Source organism: Capsella rubella, unplaced genomic scaffold (assembly GCF_000375325.1).
Source record: "Capsella rubella cultivar Monte Gargano unplaced genomic scaffold, Caprub1_0 scaffold_5, whole genome shotgun sequence".
NCBI lineage: Eukaryota > Viridiplantae > Streptophyta > Magnoliopsida > Brassicales > Brassicaceae > Capsella > Capsella rubella.
The window spans coordinates 11,123,228-11,145,752 of record NW_006238919.1 but is presented as its reverse complement, the minus strand read 5'-3'; the positions used below and the strand labels follow the sequence as shown (position 1 = coordinate 11,145,752).

The 22,525-nt window shown below is 35.6% G+C and overlaps 6 protein-coding genes across 6 annotated transcripts; 4 read left to right on the top strand and 2 right to left on the bottom strand.

The window, feature by feature from the left end:
* Positions 1-167: 167 nt before the first annotated feature.
* LOC17886845 lies at positions 168-2,540 on the top strand. The gene is made up of 3 exons (XM_006291073.2): positions 168-1,039; positions 1,287-1,559; positions 1,955-2,540. Exons 1-3 carry the CDS (start codon positions 347-349, stop codon positions 2,321-2,323), a joined length of 1,335 nt encoding a protein of 444 aa, XP_006291135.1. The 5' UTR covers positions 168-346; the 3' UTR covers positions 2,324-2,540.
* A 224-nt stretch (positions 2,541-2,764) lies between these two features.
* LOC17886964 (putative thioredoxin H10) lies at positions 2,765-3,895 on the top strand. Its single transcript, XM_006292776.2, has 5 exons — positions 2,765-2,906; positions 3,079-3,172; positions 3,294-3,443; positions 3,534-3,656; positions 3,746-3,895. Exons 2-5 carry the CDS (start codon positions 3,134-3,136, stop codon positions 3,893-3,895), a joined length of 462 nt encoding a protein of 153 aa, XP_006292838.1. The 5' UTR covers positions 2,765-2,906; positions 3,079-3,133.
* Positions 3,896-4,663: 768 nt separating this feature from the next.
* LOC17886081 lies at positions 4,664-8,980 on the top strand. The gene is made up of 3 exons (XM_023782976.1): positions 4,664-5,089; positions 5,214-5,385; positions 5,481-8,980. Exons 1-3 carry the CDS (start codon positions 4,979-4,981, stop codon positions 8,918-8,920), a joined length of 3,723 nt encoding a protein of 1,240 aa, XP_023638744.1. The 5' UTR covers positions 4,664-4,978; the 3' UTR covers positions 8,921-8,980.
* Positions 8,981-14,172: 5,192 nt separating this feature from the next.
* LOC17885577 (probable WRKY transcription factor 70) lies at positions 14,173-15,680 on the top strand. The gene is made up of 3 exons (XM_006291156.2): positions 14,173-14,688; positions 14,817-14,918; positions 15,086-15,680. The coding sequence occupies exons 1-3, from the start codon at positions 14,357-14,359 to the stop codon at positions 15,522-15,524; spliced, it is 873 nt and encodes a 290-aa protein (XP_006291218.2). The 5' UTR covers positions 14,173-14,356; the 3' UTR covers positions 15,525-15,680.
* Positions 15,681-17,670: 1,990 nt separating this feature from the next.
* Positions 17,671-19,266, bottom strand: LOC17887057 (WRKY transcription factor 55). The gene is made up of 3 exons (XM_006291633.2): positions 18,944-19,266; positions 18,644-18,772; positions 17,671-18,004 (listed from the first exon to the last, which is right to left on the bottom strand). Exons 1-3 carry the CDS (start codon positions 19,264-19,266, stop codon positions 17,671-17,673), a joined length of 786 nt encoding a protein of 261 aa, XP_006291695.1.
* A 1,584-nt stretch (positions 19,267-20,850) lies between these two features.
* Positions 20,851-21,785, bottom strand: LOC17887185 (two-component response regulator ARR17). The gene is made up of 5 exons (XM_023783189.1): positions 21,644-21,785; positions 21,437-21,522; positions 21,274-21,351; positions 21,087-21,160; positions 20,851-21,002 (listed from the first exon to the last, which is right to left on the bottom strand). Exons 1-5 carry the CDS (start codon positions 21,783-21,785, stop codon positions 20,906-20,908), a joined length of 477 nt encoding a protein of 158 aa, XP_023638957.1. The 3' UTR covers positions 20,851-20,905.
* Positions 21,786-22,525: the final 740 nt, after the last annotated feature.

The window sequence follows — 22,525 nt, the reverse complement described above, 5'->3', positions numbered from 1 at the left end:
GTATGGGGTTAGTCAACTGTCGTCATATATAATTAACCTTTTTTCTAATACAAGTAAAGTATATAGTTAATTAAAATTTTGTATTTTCTTAATGGGCTCAATACGGACTGGGCCCAACACGCCCTATATTTCTTCAATTCGGTCATCAGCGCCGGTGACGGATTTTGACTCCCAAAGTGACTGAATCCGAAAGTAATCATGGCGTCGAAGCAAATGCTCTGATCCTTAAATCGAACTCTCTTTTACGCTCGTATATTCGTTTTTACATTTTTCAATCAAAAGGGGGAAGATTATTCAGTTTTCGGTGAAACCCTATCTACAAATTCGATCTTAAACCCTAAAAAAGATGGTGAAACCCTCCGATTTCAAAGCAGTTCATAGACTTATTCAGTTGCATTGCAGTCGAGTTAACGTGGTCGCGACGGGCCGGTCAAAACTTTCCGCTTTGTCTTTTCCGGCTCTTCCTTCAAATGGGGTTTCTCAGCTTCAGCCTAAGTCCGGTTTCCACAGCTTTTCGTCGCGACCCACTTTGAAAAACTTTGGCTTGTCCCAGATTCTTCCCTCAAATGGGGTTTCTCAGCTTAAGCCTAAGACCAGTTTCCACAGCTTTTTGTCGAGACCTACGTCGAAAAATGTGGGATTATTCCAGATTCTATCAAGTCCTAAGCTCGTACCTAGTTTGCAGAATTGTGGCGTAGCCTTGGTTAAGCCCCGTGTGAATATGAACTTTGCATCGGCTTTTAGATTGTTTTCGAGCTCTGGATTCCGAAAGGTCGATGGGAATTTCGCTAGGAAGGTTGTTGACAAGCCAATCCAAGCTGTTAGTTCGACTTTTGCTAGATACCGAATGGCTTTAGGGTTGCACATTGATGCATTTTGGAAGAAGAATAACCTTTTGGTGTTTGGAGCAGGGGCTGTTTTTGTTTGTATTTTCTTGTGGAGGATCATGTTTGGAATTGCTAGCACATTCGTGGGTCTCTCTGAGGGAATGGCCAAGTACGGCTTCCTTGCTCTCTCCTCTGCCATTGTTGCATTTGCTGTAAGTCTTAGGCTCTGTCTGTGCTTATCTTTGACAACTTTGGCGTTAACTCGAACTTTGAGATATGTTAGGATTGATTCAGTGGCGGTCTCTAAAGTTTAAGTGTGAATCTTCGTTTGCAAACTGTATTGTTTTGTTAATCTTTATAGCCTTCATCTTTCTATTAAGAATTGCAATACTGTTTTTAACTTTGGTTTGTTATCATAACTGCTCATTGTAATATGTCTGTGCATATATCTATTACTAGGGTCTATACCTTCGCGCAAGGTTCACGATAAATCCCGATAAAGTCTATAGGATCACCATGAGGAAGCTCAATACGGCGGCTGATGTTCTTGAAGTTATGGGTGCCCCTCTGGCAGGATCAGATTTGCGTGCTTATGTGATGTCAGGTGGTGGCATAACATTCAAGAGATTCAAGCCATCAATTAGGAACAAGCGTTGCTTTCTCCTATTCCCGGTTCAAGGTTCTGAGAGAAAGGGCCTCGTTAGTGTCGAAGTGAAGAAGAAGAAAGGCCAGGTTTTTGCTTTCTCTACTTCCCCTCTGCGTAAAGAACATTCTTCTTAGACTGATCACGTTTTTATCAACTATTATTGTTAGTAATCTGTTCCCGAAAATTTTCCCAGGTTACCTTAAAATTAGCCATGTAAACATTTTAGGTACTTTTGATAAAAGTTCATTAACAGTGCCACTTCAGCTTATGATGTTTAGGGTCTTGAATATTTTGGTGAGGTTTGGGTTTCTCTACAATAAAACCTAGGGTTGTATCTTATTATTACCTTTGGTTGGCTATTTGTTCTCCATTTGCTTCTTTGACTCTGTTTCTGTTCTATGCTACTGTGATAGCTATTGGGTATCTGAACCTATCTCTGAGTTTTAGTGTATTTCTGATGTTCATGTCTGTTTTTCCTCAGTATGATATGAAGCTACTGGCAGTGGATATTCCAATGGCGTCTGGTCCTGATCAACGTTTATTCCTTATTGGTGATGAAGAAGAGTACAGAGTCGGTGGTGGTTTGATCTCTGAGTTAAGAGATCCTGTGGTAAAAGCAATGGCAGCAACCAAAGAGTTTGATAACCTTGATAGAATTGAAGAGGAAGAAGACGCAGAAAGAGAACTTCAAGAAGCCGAAAGAAAACAGCGTGAAGAAGAGGAAAGAAAGCAGCGTGAAGAAATTGAACTTGAAGAAGAGGAAAGAAAGCAGCGTGAAGAACTGGAACTTGAAAAAGCGGAAAGGAAGCAGCGTGAAGAAACTGAGAAGCTCGAGAAACAGAGTTCTTAGTTGGTTCTGTCATACATGCACACAAACTTAACATCTTCAGTGGATATAGAACATCACCACAAATCTGTTCAATAGCCTAACTTTTGCAGAATAAATTTCAGAGTATTTTACAGTTTCTAGTTTGTAATTTTTCAGAGGAAAAGGTGCATTTTGTGACTTTGTCCTATGTAAACTGGTTTTGGCTTGAAGAAGGATAAAGTTTATGTCTTTCCGGTTAGTACCGGTATAAGCATAAAAAAAGGAAAACCAATACAGAATCCAAAGAGGCAAGGCTGTATGAGACTATCATATCTATGTTGTCTTTGACCAATCTCCATTTTACAAAATTAGCAAGCAGTTATTATGGTTCATCAAAGCCACCTGCATCGTGAAGAAGATATAATTTTCCATCAAAGAACCAAACATACGTTCTCATTGCTTCCATCGAATCTTCTTGTGACTCCCTCCTTATCTGATGAATTCTTCTTGTTTTTCCTTCTGAATCTTCTACGGAAACATTGTGATCTTTGGATCTCTTGCCTTTAGGGTTAAAACTTGTTCTGATTACAAGAACACAAATCACCTAAGTTGAAAGGATTTAAAGGTAAATATACTCTCTCAAATCCCTTCTTTCTTTATACAAAGATTCGATGAAGCTCACATATCTACCTCTTTTATGAGATGGGTTACTATTTGAGCCTCCTCTTATATATTTTCAAGATTGGTGAAACATAAGGGTTTTGATTTTCGTTTGGTCTGATGAGATTTTTATTCAGGAGTGAATGTTGAGCCAATGAGAAGCAGATTTGGATTTGATTGTGTAAAGAGTTGATGGGAAATCGTTGTGCAAGCACTCCTAGTTGTAGAAAGGTGATCAAAGCTTTTTCCCACAAATTCTTGAATGTCCCAATGTTGTAAGAATTCAATGTTTCATTAATAGCCATAGCTTCAGAGATAAATGAAGAATATGTGTCCATATATGTGTTTACAGTTATGGTCATGTATATGCTGCTGCAGCAACAACAACAACAACAAGACTCAAACCCGAATCCAACACGGGTCCAGAGGCAAGGTCCATCCAGTAAGCAAAATCGAGAAATGGGAAGAAAAGATCACAGAAGCTAACAAGAATGGCAAGATTGTAAGCTTTCTCTTTCAAATCAGACTTTCCGATTTTTGTTTTCTCTTTTCCTATCTGAGTAACTAGTCTAAATCATTCAATCAAAAACAGCTCGTGGTAAATTTCAGCGCGCCATGGTGTGTACCTTGTAAAAAGATAGAACCAGTATTCAAGGAGCTTGCTTCTAGATACCCTTCAATGATATTTGTAACCGTCGATGTCGAAGAACTCGCTGTAAGTAAACTAAAAACTAGTGTGTTTTGAGAAAGAATGATCATCTATTTTAGGATTTGAGATTGAGTTGGTGGAAATAACAAATACAGGAGTTTAGTAATGAGTGGAATGTGGAAGCTACACCAACGGTAGTGTTCCTTAAAGATGGAAGACAAATGGATAAACTTGTTGGTGCAGAAACCTCAGAGCTTCAGAAGAAGACAGCAGCAGCTGCAGATCTCTTTCTCAAGAAACCATAAACTCTCTAATAAAGACACAAAACAGAACGGAGTTAGGCTTTTCCATTGTCTGTCAAAACCACAAGTTACTTGCGGATGAAGTAAGTACCATGTGTTGTTTTCGTTAGGGATTTTTCTTATCCTTTCAGATTTGCGTTTGTAAGACTAATGCTTTCTATTAACGCTTTGTTTCAGCAAAATCTTGTCTCTGACTGACAGAAACACAAAACATGTAAATCATGAAGAAGAGTTTGATGAAGGTTTATTATGGCTCTAGTTCTTCTTTAATTATAGCTCTTTTGTGCAGATGGTCACTAAACAAATCGCTTCTTGTGCATATTTTGTTTAATTCATTCTTTTTAATAATTTTATTTCTAATTTCACTTGTGTTATTCTATCTAAAAACCTCATCAAGAAAAAACCGTCAAACACGGTCTAGAAAGAAAGAATGTTCCAGTAGCAAAGATTCCACAGCAAGCGGTATGTTTGACGTAATTGTCAAACTCAAAACATGGTTTTGTCAATAAACCATTTGCTTTATGTTGGCAAATTACTTAGATGCACGTTTATTTCTTTCTATTATTTTATTTTTAAAGATACAAACAATTTAAACATACAGAATTTAAAAGCAAACTTTTGTTGATCTAGAAAAATAATAAAGGTATGTTTCTTGGTGATCTCCAAAGTTGACTTTTCAAATCCAAACCGTTGATACTTAAGAACTGGACCTCAACTTCCAAATTACAATGGTGACAATCAATGAAACTCTCAGATCCTAAACAAGTTTCATACAATTTAAATGAAGGAAGAAGAATTTTAATTTTATTTTTTTATAGACAAACTGGAAGAAGAAATTTATATTAAAAAATTACAAGTCTGTTAGAGCATCATTACCTTGACCAGTACGCATTTTGATTTTTATAAAGCATATATATATATATATATATATATTGTTTTTGTACTTCATGACTTCATGTGCGATCTGATTCATATTATATATCTCTTCCCCTGCTACTTGCTTGCTTGAAAGATCACCAACAAAGTTTTGTACCCAGAAAGAAAAAAAAGATCATTCTTCATCAAAGATAAGTCAATCACCAAACCATGATGAAGAAGAAGAAACAGAGCAGATCCCAATCTTCTACCAAGAAAACGCTTGAACCATCCTCAGACTCATCACCTTCACCAAGACTCCTCTCCATTATCCGTTCTAAGGTGACTACTTCTCTCTCTCTCTTTGTATCTTCTTCCTCTGTCTCTTCAATCTTTGATTCTTCTTATTCCAGGTTCTCGGGTTTGGGATTGAACTGATGTGCTTGTTTTCTTTTTTTCTTTGTAGTTGGCAAGTGGTAAAGACTTAAAGCATATGTTCCGAAGCATGCGGAGTAAACCCGTGCCAGGATTATCTTCTCAGTCTAGAATCGTGAGATGTCCCAAGTGCCACAAACTTCTCCAGGAACCTTTAGATGCGACTTCTTACAAATGTGGTGGATGCGACTCGATTCTTCATGGTATGGTAGCCTTCTTAAGTCTCTACCCTCTTTTACAGGTACCAACCTTGTGCATTAAGTTTTTTCTGTTTCCTGTTTTCTTACTTTGAATTCAGCAAAACATTGGGAACTGGAAGACAATGATAACGCAAACACTATTCCCGAGGCTCTCCTTTCTTCTCAAAACCATAGTTTAAGTAACAAGGTAGAATCTGCAGAAGGTGGTAATAGAACTACATTGAGGAGTATTCAACGGGAGTACAATCCAAGGGCATCACCTTCTGTTGAAAGGGGCTATCATTCAGAAACTGTTTACAAGCATGAGACATCCGATATCCACAGAGAATGGATGGGAAGGGCTGACGAATTCAGTGTGACTGGTGATTCTGAAGCGTTTTCTTCAGCAAGAACCTCTCCGTATAACTCACGCAGCAATACTTCGCAATGGAAACAACACGAGGGAAGATATGAAGACCCGCCTCAGGTTCCTTTTTATCCAGCAAGTCTTTATCCTTCTTCTGCATATGAATATGGCTACAGTAGTCCTTCTCACGGGTCTCACGTTTCTGCATTAGAGCAGCCTTACTATCATCATCAACCAAACCAATTCAAGCAATATGGACGAGAAGGCTGGCGTCAAGAATCTTCTGTTGCTTCACCTACCCATTTTCCGGGTGCGACCTTAGAAGGAAAATACTATCCTCGGTCTTCTCAGTCTCCGCGACATGATCTTCAGTATCATAATCTGTATGAATCCAGTAGCTCTGCAACCCCGCATCGTTCTGAGTACTCTGAGCGTAGTTATCAAGCAGCTGCAGCGCCACATCACTCCACGTACTCCAAGCATTCAGTAGGGATTTATAAGAGTGACACAAGTAGTGAGAAGAGATCTTTGAAGGGAAAAAAACGGTATGTCGGGAAAAGGAATCATGTGGTGAAGCACCATATTCTTCCTTCAGCTGGTGGTGCGCCTTTTGCTACTTGTTCCTATTGTTTGGAAATTCTACAGCTTCCTCAGGTGTCTCCCAAAGGAAAACATAAGAGATATCAAGTGAGATGTGGCAGTTGTTCCGGTATACTTAAGTTCTCTAATCGAGGGAAAGCAGATACTATCCTGGATTCACCTAGCTTTCTGGATTCTGACATGGGTATTGCTGATGAGACTGTTATTAATCATCAGGATTCAGCTATAGAAGGCCACGAAGAGATTTACCTGGATGGAAGTCATCTGTCATGTTTAGACGATGATTTTGGAGATACTATCTGCAAAAGCACGAATGATGTTATATTGAGCCGAAGTTTGGAAACATTTGAGGATAAGGGGATTAAAGAAGACAGAGAGAACTTATCCAGCATTTTATTAGATTCACAATTGGAGGCATTGCAGCCTGATCTGAAACCTTTGGTGAACCACAGATTAAGGAAGCAACAACCTGCATCAAGTGATACTATTGCAGAGACTTCAAGAATTTATCTAGAGCAGTCTCAGGAAGCTCATTCAGAAAAGTCAACCGAGATGGATAATAGCATTTTTGAAAGAGTTGTTTGCAATTTAGAAGAGTCGGAATATGAGAAGAGAGAAATTATTAAGCCAAAAGTTATAGTTGGAGAAGGATCAGCTGAGTTCCTGGAGGTTCCAGTCTACAAGAACAAAATGAGGAGTGAATCAAGAGAAGAAGCCGAGAGAGTTGCAGAGAAATCAATATCTCATAGTGAGGAACTTCTATACAAAAACGAATACATCTGTGAAACAAGCTCACTGTCTGAAAATACTAAAGACACTGAGGTGACTCGAGAAAATGAAGAATATGGAGATGAAAGTACATGGGAAGAAATCATAGGAGACAAACACCAGATGCATTTAGAGAAATCGCAGTACATTGGAGATTCGATCTATGACAGTAGCTTACGTTATGGTGAAACATTTGAGGATACATCAGTCAAAGAAGATACAGAGAAAATATCAAACGCATATTCAGATGCAATGCCAGCTACACCACAGTCTTCTCTGGAATCTTTGGTGAACGAGAACCAGAGATTTATAGAACATCATGACCAATCATGTGAGGCTATAGTAACAACATCCATGATCAATGAGAAATCCAAGCATGAGTATGAGAATTTAAGAGAAAAACAAGACTTGGAAATGACCATTAGTGACAGAGTCAGGTATGAGTTAGAGGAGTCTATACACGAGACCAATGAAACTCTTGAGGAGAGCAAGGTGGGCGAAGATAGGTATAGTGATTATATCGAGAATGCGAATGGGGCAGGTGAAAAGAGATTGGTATCTTATCAGATGGATTCTCCACGGAGGAATTTAAAAAATTCTTATGGAACTCTAGAACCAGTTTATCTAGAAGGAAGCGGGTTTTCAGGTGAAAAAACGTGGGAAGAGACAATGGAAGATAGAGCGGGGTTGCAATTGGAGGAATATGAAAGCAACTATGAGTATTACAGCAGATCATTTTGCATGCATGATTATGAGCTAGTGACAATACTTGAACCAGACGAGGATCCTGATGGAAGATCAAAGTCCATTTCACAAATTTCATTCAATAACGATGGAGGAGCAGAAGAAAGAGGCGTGCGTCATGTGGAGGAGCCCCAGCTAGTGAGTGATGGCAAAACCGAACAGCTACAAGTATGTGAAATGGAGAAAGATACGGTATCACTAGACTTGGAGTGTGGAAAAGAATCAATGAAACCAGATGAGACATTTGAATGGACTTCAGGGAGAACTTTGACATTTCGTCATCATGGATGTCAGGTAGGGAAAAGGCATGAACCAGACGAGGATGCTGATGGAAGGTCAGGATCTAGTTCAAGGGATTTCGTGAATGATACCAACAGTTCAAAAGAAAGAGCTGTAATTCACGAGAATGGGGCTTGGCTGGTGGATGATCATGAAACCAAAGCCGGACAAGTATGCATAATGGCAGAAGATGGACCATCACTACACTTGGAAAAGTGCAAAACTGAGAAAATGGAATTGGACGAGACACTTGATCCACATGATGATATATTCAGGCTCAGTGTTGATGGCACACTTGAACAAAAGACAATGAAGTTGATGTCTCAAGATAAGCAAGAAAATCCAGGGACGAACTTCAAACAAGGTGATATTGACGAAGATGTACGAGAATTTAGTTCACATGTTACTTCAGAGGGCCATAAATCTCCAAGTAAAATGGCAGAGGTAGATAGTGAAGGTGAAGAGGAGATACCGGGTGACCATATAAAGCATTATCAGAAAGAGAATGAGAAGTCAGAACTAACCTCTGAACCATATGCTCATATCTACAGCACAACAGAGCCTTCTGAAATCGTAGGTTTGCGTCTTGCGTTATACCAAACGCAAAATTCACCTCTACGGTCACCTCTCACGTCACCAATTCATACTCCCATTGGTTCTCCACTGCATTACCTGATGGCTTCACAAATTCGTTCTCCAATAGCTTCAACAATGCATTCTCACATAGTTTCACGGCTTCGTTATCCCATCAACTCATCCGGTTCATTATCTGATGTATCGTTCCTCAGCAAAAAAAGTTGATGACAAGAAAACAGAAAAGCATTCTTCCAAGCTTAATCAATCTTTTCCCCATACTTGAAGTTATCTGCAATGGAAAACAGTTTGCACATTGTATAAATTTTGTCTTCGAGTGATTGGATTACATATAAACTTTCCTATAGATGATAAAAAATCAATTCATTGAGTAGATAAATCTGTTTTTTACAGAAGTTGTACTGATTACTCATTAGATAAATTGGAATTGATTCTATAGAACCAGTTTAGTCAACGAAAAAATTTACCATTAGTTTATACATTGCAAAACGTAAACATCCCATCCAAAACCATCCAGAGAAATCATAACATGCAGCAAACAAAACAAGGCAAACACAAATAATTTGCTGCATCGAGTGATTGAGGCCATCGAAGTAACAAAGAGCAATGAAAAGAGTTTGAATTTTTTTCTACAAAGAAATCAGCACCTACAAAGGGACAAAGTTCAGATCATATGAACATAAAAGATGCTCCTACATGATATATCCAAGTGAGGCATCACTAAGTCCAATGTTATTGTCTCTTCTAATTGTGCGAATTTAAGAGAGAAATCAAGTAATCTTCTATTAAGAAAACTTGAATTACACAACATTGATCTGCGTGCTCCTATAACATTTAGCTAGTAGCCTTGAAATAATGCTAATGATCTATCCTTTTGCATCCACTGTCTTCAAAGAGACGAAAAACAGCACAATCAACAAGAAGCTTTCTCATGGCTGTTTACTCGATTACATTGAGAAAAATAAATCATGTAAAGTTTCAATTTTTAGCCAGTAAATATATACAATGGGACTAATCACAGACTGAAACAAAAACTCAAAGGTGGTCTCTTTTTTACCTTTAAGAGAGACAACTTCAGAAAAGCTCCGTCCGACCCATCCTCTGAAATAACCAGTCAAACTCAATGGAAAGGAGAAAATCGAATATATTGTGTGTTATGTTTCAAGTTCATTGTTGCTTCTCCTGCCATTTCACATATTAGCTTTCGATCTCTCCGTAACGAAAACCGATTTCAGAGGAAAGCAGACATTGTTTTTCCACTTCATGCCGTTCTATATAAACACACGATTAAACAACGTGCCGTTTTGAGCAATCGCCACACTTATTTGTACCATTCGACATAAACACACTTGAAAAACGTGTCGTTTTAAATAGTCATCAGACTTCGTAGTTCGTACCACTCTACTCACACACTCTTGAACAACCTGCCGTTTTTAAAGCAACGTGATGAAGAAACATCTTTCTCCAACTCATTGCACATTTAAGGATATATAAAACCTTTCAAGACAATCGAATATTATTACACAAAGGTCAAATCTCATGAATTCTAGTTGAGAAATTATTCATCAGTCAACATAATGCAAGAGAAAATACATGTGATCGTCTACAACACATAATTAATTGAAAAGTTAAGTACGTACGTTGTTCTTTGACGACTAGACCTTGAACATGCATGGTCCCATGACTCCCATCTTCTATAAACCTTTGGAATATGATTATGAATTATACATCTCTTCACGAGTTGCCAATTAAAAGAGGTCAACTCATTGGAAGGGTTCAAAACAAACCAAAACCAATCTTTCGTATCTAGATGAAGATTTACATACATATTTTTTTTGGGTAGTATCTTCAACTTTCCCTAATCAACCACACCATTATTATATCATCATTCTTTGAACGAACTTTAGTAATTACGATTCTCAGAGAGCAATCAAATCTAAGGGAGATCGTGACTGTCCTCAAGCAAGGCCGGGGATAGAGAGTGATCATAGAAGCTTTTGAATTTTCATTTTTTTCTATCATTCTATTCTCCCCAAATAATAATAAAAAAGAACAAATGTTTTTGATTCTTTTTCCAATGGGAAAGTTTCTCATTGTAGATATGATATATGAAGCTTCCCCCATTGTTTCCTTTGTTTATTTCCCCTTTTGATGGCACAAAATATTTTTGGTGAAAATATTTGTTTTAGCTCGTACAATTATTGGTAGCAGAGCATAATTATATACAACACATATACGATACCCACTCGCTCCTTTATTGCAATAATTCTTTTTACACATCACAATCAAACTGTTGTTGATTCATGCACCCTTCTACTCTTCTCTAAAGCTAGAGAAAATATTTGGAAGTTGAGTACATACTGTGTAACACGACTTAACCATAGTTTTCATCACTGTGTAACACGAATGGTTTATTTTAATCACTCTAGCTAATCCATTGATTATTCAACATAATTTGTTTTCATTTTATTTTATTTACCACCCAACCAACTTCTAGTACCGCACTTATGCAACTTCGACGATGTTTCGAACTCACCTGTTTTACCGCACTTATGAGTTTTTTTTTTTTTTTTACATAACTATAACAGCTGTTTTAGAGTAAAATACTCAATCAATTCGAATTAATACGTATGTCAGAACCCTATACATCTTCTTATGTTTATTTATACATATAGTAAAATATTAATAATGACATAATATTTTCAAGTAGATAGTACAACACCAACATGCAGTATCTCAATGTCTAAATTGCTACGCGGGTGTTGTCTTGTAGTTTGAATAATTATCATAATAGCTATGTCGATAGGACCCCTTATTAAATGGTAGTCTTTTGGATACATATGTATATAGATCACAATAGTTGCCTACACCAACTTGATAATTTTTTCTTTTTATTTTCATTATATATATATATATACTTCCACCCATTTCAAGATAAAACATTCATATATATTTTCCGAATGTCTATGTTGTTTCCTTTACAAAATTTATGAATCTAATCAACAACTCTCTACTATTTTTTTTAATTATTTCCTAATTGAATATATATAATTTCAACCTTACTCTATTGGTCATTTTTAGAAAATACAAAACAATTTAAAAAAAGTTTTTTATCAATAATTAAAACCAAAACATCCAGCAAAAACTACAGCCATTCATATATTAAATATTAATACATGAACCTGTTCAATATATATATTGTGATAGAGATGATCTTCCGTGTGATGGAGATGCGTCGTGCATGGTTGCTCTATTTGTCTTCTTTTTACAATACAAAATTCCATTTAACTAATAAAATCGAGTTTTTAATATTAATTTGCAATTCAATCACGAGATCAAAATTTTACTATAAAACTCTTCTAAAGTTCACCAGGGAATGGGAAAATTTTGCACAATCCTGTAGTGTTTTGATCATCCAACTAAAACCATTGATAACTTGAAACTAAATTCTTACTCTAAACTCATTATAAAAAATAAAATAAAAAGTACTAGCAATTTTATATTTACAAAATGCATAGACAGTACTATCAAATTTATAAATGCATGCATATAGATAGCCCAGCTTCCAAAAAACAGAAGATAGGTTACCATCCACAGTTTTTGAAAGTTGTTTAATGGAGGATACTCTTAAAATAAATATTGCTATTAAGACAGCTAAGCTTCAGATTTGATTAAGCAAAAGATTTGATTATGATATAATCTTCAATCATTCTTTAATTGTCTAATTCCCTTGTCAACACCTCTTCCCCCATTGACTTTTTCTCACATCATCCCTCCTTGAAAAAACAATATTTTAACCCCCTTATTTAAAAAAATATTCATGTGAGTCTAATACACAAATGTTATCAAATCTCTCTAGTTGTTTACTGGATCCTTTCTATTGGTCGGCGTACGTAAGAGACCAATTCATCTCATTCGATAGACAATTAATGCATTATGATATTAAAAACTAATTCGAAGAAATGCCGGCATAATCAGTTTTGATAATTAGGACTAATAAAATAGGCAAACTATAATACAGTTTAATTAATGGATATGCAAAGTGGCTACAGGAGCAACCTTTTTGAATTAATGAAAATGGTGAGGCACACAACAACTAGACTTTACGGGCATTTATAAAGGGACCTCATTTATGAACCTGCGTACAAATCTGGTCAGTAGTTATTATTGGCTTCTGCCTTTCTGGATGTGTACTATAAGTATAAAGGGTAGCTAACACCCAAAATAACTTAAACGAAACTCTTATCCTCATATATGTCTTCTAGTAACCCCTTTTGTCCGAAAAAAAAAAAGAAAATGTATTTTGGTTAAGAGTAGAGTAGAGAGTAGAGTGAGTACTGAGTAGTGGGCACTAGACCAACTTGGCCAGATCCAAGTGAGGAGAACCCATATACACGTATGTATGTATAATGCATTGAAACAGTGAATGTGATGGCCATTTGAGTCGACCAAACTATGCCTCTTTTCAATACTTATCTTCAACATACGAAAATATTTTTAAAAATATATCATATGCTAATTATAGCTATATTAATATATCAATATACATATTACGCCGCCTAACCGTAGAGTTTCGACGAAAACGGAACAAAGTGATCCGAGTGAAAGACATGATCAATACTTGTCAACAAAATTGTTATCATACATTATAGACTATTTTATTAAGTATATTATAAAACAGAGTTTCTAAGAAAAGTTGGGTAGAAAAGTTTAGCTTTGATACGCCATATTTTTATAATTTTATAGTAGTCAATTAAACTGATAGATAAACTAGTCTAACTACATAAATATATAAAGTTAATTACTCTTAGTGGAAAGCGAATGAGATATAGCTAGAGATCCAATTTAGTCTCTACTCATGTGATTCGTTCAACGTAACCAATTAAAAATTTAGATAAGCTGTTCCAAGATCCGTTGCTCGAGTATTTTTATGTCAAAGCAAATTCACTTAGGAGTCGTTCGAATGTAAAACTATCTGAACTATGTAGGTCTATTTAGGGGGTATTTACATCTCGGTAATATAGCTGACAAGAACCTATCTTAATTATCTCGTTTTGATTCTTTTTGGTATGTATTGCTACTATCCAAAATATCTTATTATATAATTTGGATATCATGATACGAATAATTCAATTTCTTTAATACTATTCGAACTTTTACTAAATCAGTAAAAAAAAAAAAGTGGAGTTGTTTGTTCTAGATTCTTTTATTGGTGTAAATTTTGGAACCTGGTTATAGGAAAACATTGAATGATCCTCCTTTTAAGTATGGATTACAGCAAAATTCGATATTCCATTCTCACTGAGAGATGAAATGACATCATCGATCACTACATCATCGATCTTACGTCACGAAGCTCCACAGGCAAAAACCAAAGGGTGGATAAGTTTAAGTTCCATCTCATTTCCTCACACCTCTCACTATCTTCCTTCTCATTTCCTCTCATCTTCCTCTCTCTCCAAAAAAAAAAATCAAACAAGCCCAACAACAACAACCAAAAAAGAAAAGAAAAAAAAAAAAAGATCTCATCATTACAAATCTTCTTTTCCACCTTATATTTACACACACTTCTCTTCTTTCCCTTTAATCATACAAACCACACCAAGAGAGCAAAATAGAAAGAAGAAAAAAAAAACCCACCAAATGGATACTAAGAAAGCATTAAAGCTTAAAGCTATGAACCACCAACTCGTTGAAGGCCATGAGTTTGCCACTAAGCTTCAGCAACTCCTCTCTCAACCCGGGTCTGGTCATGGTCTAGCGGAGGACTTAGCGGCTAAAATTGTAGTGACTTTTAACAAGGCCATCTCCGTTCTTGATTCCTTCGAACCCATCTCCTCCTCCTCCTCCTCTCTTGCTGCCGTCGAGGGCTCTCAAAATGCTTCTTGTGACAACGACGGCAAGTTTGAAGATTCCGGAGACAGTCGGAAAAGATTGGGACCCGTTAAGGGCAAAAGAGGATGCTACAAAAGAAAGTAAGTGTTTCACTTCACACATTTACTTACTATTTGTTGTTAGTCACAAAAAAACAAGACATTTAGTCACAAAAAAACAAGACATTTAGTAGGTAAAATTAATTAATTTTCATTAATATAACGAGCAGGAAGAGAGCGGAGACGTGGACTATGCATTCGACTGTGCTTGATGATGAATTTTCTTGGAGGAAATATGGACAAAAGGAGATTCTTAATGCCAAATTCCCAAGGTCCTTTTTGCCCCTATTTACATAGTTTTATTAGTATGTGACATGTTGCCTGGTGTTATTATTTTTCATGGACCACAATTATATCTACCATCAATGTGGTCTGAGCTTAATTGGTTGTGGCATATAATAAATTTTGGCCTAAATTATAATTTTTTAATGTTTTGCAGAAGTTACTTTAGGTGCACACACAAGTTCACTCAAGGGTGCAAGGCAACAAAGCAAGTCCAGAAGATGGAGCTCGAACCCAAGATGTTCAGCATCACATACATGGGAACCCACACGTGTAACACAAACACAGCAACACCCACGATCAAGGGTTGTGATGATCATCAGGATGAGATCACCATGGATTCGGAAGAGCACAAGAGTCCTAGTTTGTTGACTACCTCAATGAAGGAGGAGGAAGAGAACCATCTTCATCACCATGGTTCGTCCACGGAGAATAACTTGGTGTGGCAAGATCTAGTGTTCGAAGAGGATCATCATCATCACCATCAGGCCATTTACGTTTGTGGTGAAACTTCTCAGGAGCTCATGGTGTTTGGCGCTGGCGGCGATTTCGAGTTCAGCGACTCTATCTTCGATTCATGTTCCAATCTATGTTGAGTTTATTACACTACTATAGGACTAAGGCCATGAGTTAATCATTAAGCTTTTAGAGTGGAAAACGCATATATATTTTGTCCTCTTCTCTAGCTAATGAGTGTATGTCCTCTTGTACATATACTAGTATAATTAATAACACTCTTGCCAAATTAAGCATCTCTCCCTCAACTTAGATTCTCAACCCTTAGAACATGATTAAGATTAATGATGGTCTCTTAGACCAAAGATTTCCAACTCACGGTCCTTTCCTCAGATACGGTGTCGTAATAATCAGACACGTAAGTGGACGACTACTGACAAGTAAATTTTAGCCGCTACTATTTGTAGCAACATTCCCCCTATATATCTAAGTAATGCATCAATACCAAATACTTCTTCCGTCTCATAAAAAAAATGTAATTTTGACATATTTTACACTTAGAAAATTTTGAATTATACATATATATGCATATTCTTATTTAATAAGTGAGTAATAACTTAAATTCAACAAAAATAGTTTACAAATAAAATTAAGAAATTAATATAAAAATTTACGTTAAAAAAATAAAATGACATTTTGCAAAGCAAAGTTAAAACTCTAAAAAATAATATTTTGTGAAACGAAGGAAGTATATAATCGTTTTGATATATATAATTACAAACACGTACTAACATATATACTAAGTAGGGTTTATTTCTTCTTTTTTTTACGAAGTATATAGGGGTGCGGATGTCTAATATAGGTAAAGGAAATCAAGAAAGAATGCATATAGAATTGTTCTCTGCCTTTCACGCGAGGGCTTACACATCTCAAGTAGCGATTATACATGTATACAGCTCGACGTCTACTGATAACTAGAGAAATATTAGCCGCTCTATTTATTGCAGCATGACATTCCCCTAACCTCTAAAAATTTCTATATTTTTGTAAACGTTCCCCAGCTCTATAAGTTCTAACATGTACATAAATAACAAAATATTTGATAGTTATGATACACAATATATATACAACTTTGCAAGAATATGCATATATATATATATATAATAACTAGGGTTTAGGATATATTTTGTTTACAAGTTTATACATACATACCAAGTAGGGGTTAGGATGTATGATATTATTGCTAAAGAGAGTACGGAAAATAAGAGAAAATGCATATAGAACTGTTCACTGCCTTTTACGCGAGGGCTTAAACATCTCAAGTAGCGACTACCTGTGTACAAAATACAACTCGACGAATTGGTCCTTTTCTATTATCTTATTTTGCCGTTTCTCTTTTGTATTATCGGGTGGGTATAATATAAAAGGAAATAAATACATTAAAAAGTGTCCTTATTTTTTAGGGATAAGTGTCGTGTTCCGGTAATAAAATGACAAAAAAGATATTGGACAAAGGGACAAAAAGTGGACGAGACACGAGACATGAGACAAGTGACGCAGAAAGACATGAAACACTCTCTTCGGTTTTTGATTCATTGGTTGCAACACAACAAATGAAAAACCCCAACAAGCCTCTCACATTCTGAATCTGAACCTTGTGATTCTTATATCTATGATAGAATATAAGTAAATATTTACTGTAAGGACTTGTTGTGGGGGGGAAAAGTAACGTTTATTACACGGAGTTGCACTGGGTTTTAATGATGAAAACTTTGTTTCTAGCTACTTTCTTGAAACTCTTTGATATGTTGATCATTATCCTTTGTTCATCGAATAGATACATGCTCAACATATATTTCAACCCTAAAATTAAGAATTTAAGATGCAACGAAATTCAATCAGTATAGAGTACTGTATAAAATCTTTTCATGCATAGGAAATCAAAAAGTTAGAAAAAGTCATATTTCCACTGACAATATAGCTACTCGCATATGCTAAATGCTTTTCTTTATTCATAATCATTGTCACTAATCTTCGTAGCAAATATTTCGTGAAGTGGTTGAGTTTTTTGTGAATCTGATATATGCTACTGTAAATTTTATGATGATATTTTCTATATACTAATTTATTTCTAAAACTAAGACGCAAAAGTCTTAATTACTACCACTTATTAAAAGGTTTATACATGGATTTCGTTTTTGATCCTATATCTAACATTATTAAAATTTGAAAAGATCGTTGATAAGAAAAACATTTAAAACTTATAATCTTAAAAAGCTGAATGAACTAAGAGGACATGTCGTAATTCCACGTGTCTTCGCAATTAGCATCGTCTCCAGGAACGAGGCAATGGTGGTTAAAGTAGGGAAGTTCGCCAAACGGAACAACGGAGTCCATGTTGCCAATCATAGTTTCGGCCAAGTTAACGACGGCGGGAACGTTTGCGGCTGGTGTGGTGGCATGCACATGTGCTGATGAGGTCAGGGAAGTGGCGAAGAAGTGACAAGTGTGTGAACTACGGTAAGTGACACGGAACGTATAAGGATCTTCGTCGAGCCGTTGCACTTGCTTCTTCGCCGGACACTTGTATAGTTTCTGGTGGGTGCACCTATAGTACGCCCTACACATTTTGGTTTCTTCATATTAATTATTATTAACCGAGTACGAGTCGAACTTAAATGTTTAAACTTCAACTTGAAGAAAATTTAATTAGGTTAGTAAAAGAAAATATATATTTTTCAATACATACAATAAAAGGTTTTATGTATATCCATAACGAAAACCTAATTGAATCTGATACAAAATTTCTCAGTGCGTTCACCAAATCCAAACAAAATATTTGTCTGGTCCAGTAACAATTATCATAGGGTTTTGAATCCAAATATAAGACAACAACGATATACATACAAACTACTAGCGTATATGTCCAAATCAAATTCTATTTCGGTTTATAAAAATAAAATAAAAAACTAATATAAAATGCCCAATTTTACGAATGGTAATGCCATAGAAAATTAAAAATGATGTGCGATTTTTTTTCGTTGGTTAACTTGCATAACGGCCCCATGCATGTCTCTGGATCAAATGATACAAAAAGATAAACTCAAGAGATGCTTATAAAAATCATTTTTAAAAATGTTAATGGGGTTTCAATAAAACACTATTTTGAAAAAAAAAACTGATAATAAATGAAAGGCCATAAACAATAGTATCACATTTGACATATTAATCATTAGTGTTGAAGGATTCGTATAATTACCGAGGAAACCTAGAACCAAGAATCTCCTTCTGACCGTATTTACGCCAAGTGTAATTGTCGTCCGGCGGGATCTCAATCCTCCCCATGGCCGCCATCAGCACCGTTTCTTCTCCTCCTATATCCTTCTTCCTATATACATACACGTTAATTAATTACACATATATACAAATTACAATTTTATTTCTTCTTTTTTTTTTTTCTTGATTATTGATAAAAGATTAAAAGGATAACAAATAGTAACAATTTACATGCACTTGCGTAGATACGAACGATCTACATTAATCAGTGTTTGTAAATTACCTTGGTCGATGCCTTGGTCTCGAGGTATCATCATTACCCTTCACCGTCTGCATCACAGGGTACCTTATCCAGTGGTCCTGCTGCGTCAAAGCCGGTTCTGTCTCCATCATCATATCCATCATTCGAACCGGTTCCAGCTGTGCCAAAGAGTTCTTCCACGCTAGTTGGCTTTTCAGCCGCTCGTTTGCATCTCCGAATAAAGTGGAGATCGAGCCGAGAGAGTTAGACAAATCTGATTCTGGCAACTCTTGTGATGATAAGCTGAACTCAAGCTCCTTAACCAGATTGATTCCGTTGAAGATCATTGTCATTATCTCCTCCATCGTTTGATTAAGCCTTTTTATATAGTGTATAGTTAGTCACAAGCACTACAAACATATATATGTAGTACTTACTTTTACCTTACAAATTTTAGGTTTTTGTTTCACCTCGTGATCTCTCATATGTTTTGTGTGTGGATATATGAGACATTTATCTATGCATGTATATATACGTACACATGACACACATACAAATATATTATATTTAACACGTAAATAAAAGATTGGATCCTATGAATGATGATTCCATTTTGAAAAAATCAAAGATTGTGAAATAATCCAGAATGCGACGTACGTGATAAATTAAATCTCCAATCATATAAATTAACTTCGTCTCACTAGTTTTTTTTTTTGTGCGTGTTGACATATTGGCTAAAGCAAGGATAAATTAAACTAAACTTTACTCCATAACAAACACGTTGGTAATATTGATTTCTAGATACTTGGTATCGATTTGACAAAATAAAGATAAGGCCGGACTAGCTAGGTCTTAAATTTGTTCGATCGTGAATATGTTGTCTATCGCCCGACAAATTAACTTAACTTTTTGGGAGGGTTGGTGCTTTGATAAACACGACAGAAGAAGAAGCAGTCACACTGACCAGGTCATGGTCTGATCTTTTCAATATTTATATACATAAGTTAAACCTTATTTTCAACGGTAAAAGGCGAGCTTGGAAGTCTAGCTAGAGCAAAGACTTGTGATTTCAAGGTTGAAATAATTGGCCGGTCAAAAAATTAGTGTTGAAACTATTGAATACCTTAAAAAGCAGGTAAATTGACTCAAGTTTGAGTGACTCTCCTTCTTATTTTCTCTTGCGAGGTCAAAACTAAATCTACCACAATCACATGATCATTGATAGAATCTGATCTGTCTTAAGTTCACATATAAAAATATCTCTTCGCATGGTCTGTCTAAGTTACATTATTTTCTTCCACGGACGCACTATATTTTTTTCTCAACCATGCGTCATCTACAAAGAAATTAATGTAAGTAACTGCAGACGTGGGAAACGCCACTAACACTAAAATACCCAAGTGGATAGTATAGGTTATGATGGTGTCTCCATTTCCATTAGTTTCTTGTGATAATAAATTCTTTTGGCATATTAATTGTTTTCTCTGGCTATTGAATTTTGAGTTTATTTCAATAAAAACACAAACAATAATCCAGTGTATTTCCTAGATTAAGATACAGACCTAATGGGCCTAAAACGTTTGAAACCATAGCCCAAAATGGCTTACTTGCCATTATTCCCCTTTATGACCCATTTGCTGTCCTGTGTTGAGACTTGAGAGACTCTGTTGGCTGAAGAGTCTTCCTCTGTAGTTTAACCATATGTTTCAGTGTGTTGATTTTAAATTAGCTATTAATCTAATGTTGAATTCTAAAATTTCTTGTGGTTTAAGATTCCTCACAATCTGACCCAAAAAGGCATTGCTAATTCGTATTTACAGAGAGTGATCCCTTATTAGGTTTTAATCTCATCTTCACAAATCTTTAAAGAACATGAAGTGTTATGATTTAAGCAAGATGATATTTGTAATCGTTTAGGAATACACAAATCTTTAAATCTCTCTTATATCAAAGAAAACAAAAATCAAAAGAATTTTATATGAGCTTTTGAGTCTAAACAATTCTTCAGATTCTGCAGTTTAAGAGATGACATTTCAGTTTCTCCACATCCGATAGTTTCAGCGGCTTCTGCATAAACATTTGTGCACCGCTCGCTAAGCATCTGCAATATCATCAAGAAAACAACAGAATCTTTAGCTCACCACTAACTAACTAAACAAATATGTCTGAGGAATGATAGTTTTACTTGTTGATGCGAGTAGGAATGTTCTCTGAAGATAGTATCACAACAGGTACTCCCTTTAGATTAGATGACTCCTGCTGTCAATAACCAAAAACCATAGAAACAGAGACATAGAAATTTATTTTGTTAGTCTATATGGTTCTTCTCAAGAAGACTTTTTTTTTATTTGTAAGAAATTATTGCTAATTACCTTCACTTTCTGAAGCAGCTCAAAACCTGTCATTCCTGGCATACAATAATCAGTGATGATAAGATTCACCTTCATCACCTGAAAAAGACAAAATCTAACAATGGTTTATACAGTTGGATCCTCTCAAACACCAATCAAAACGTGTACTTAGGACTGAGCTTACATTGGTGGAAGTTACTGGATCAGTCTGTTGTGGATCTCCTAATCCTAAGTACTCCAATGCTCTAAGGCCATTTTCTGCTGTTGTCACTGCACGACAATTAAAAAAAAAAACATTTTAGAGGGAGTGTTGTTACCATAACCATGGAAGAATCTGGTGTTCTTGAAATATAAAAGGAAAAAAAGATTGAAGATTTGAATTATAATATACCTTTGCAAGAAGAGATCTTGAGGATTCTCTCAACGAGTTTACGGTCGATTAGATTATCATCTACAGCTAAAACATGAAGCTCTTCCTCCATTGAAGATGAACAAGAATCACTTGCAACTAAGAGAAACGTTGAGTCAGACATTAATAACCAATAATACCCTAAAGAAAACAGAGACAAACTTACATATGAAGAAGAAAGAGACAGTTGACAAAATTCAAAAGATTTTGATGAATGAGGATTACATTAAAATATATATATATATATATATATATTCATACAATATTGTGGTATTATGTTTTTTTAATTTATATAAGGATATATAGGATAACACAATATTATCAAGAGCTGATTTGATATGATTTAAGAAAACCAAGTTGTGAGCAATTTGTTCTCTGGAAACTGGTAAGAAACTTGGTGTTTATGTCAGTGACAGTGCTTTTGGGGATCTTGTACGATGATAACGAAAATCTAAATATTAATATTTATTTTCCATTTGCTTGGCATTTTGTAATCGTGCGAATAATGAAGATGCTAATCTAAAATCATTTTTCTATTTCAAAATGGATCACAAATCTCTATCAGAATCTCAGTTACTAATAAGTCCCCACGATTCTCTGAAAAACACAATTAAGATATATTATTTATAAATTTAGTTTCGGTGTATATTATATCATCATTTTTCAATTTTAATTTATATCGTGAAAACCTCAAGTTCTTTAATACGAAAATATTTGATCGATGATACAGTATGTTGTTACTCGCATAGTTGCATGGGGCTTTCTTTCATGTTTATAAACCAAAACATTACTTAAATAATACGGGCTATAGAAGAATTTTGCCAAGGCCTGCCTCACTTTTACTTATGAGCCTTATTATCAGCT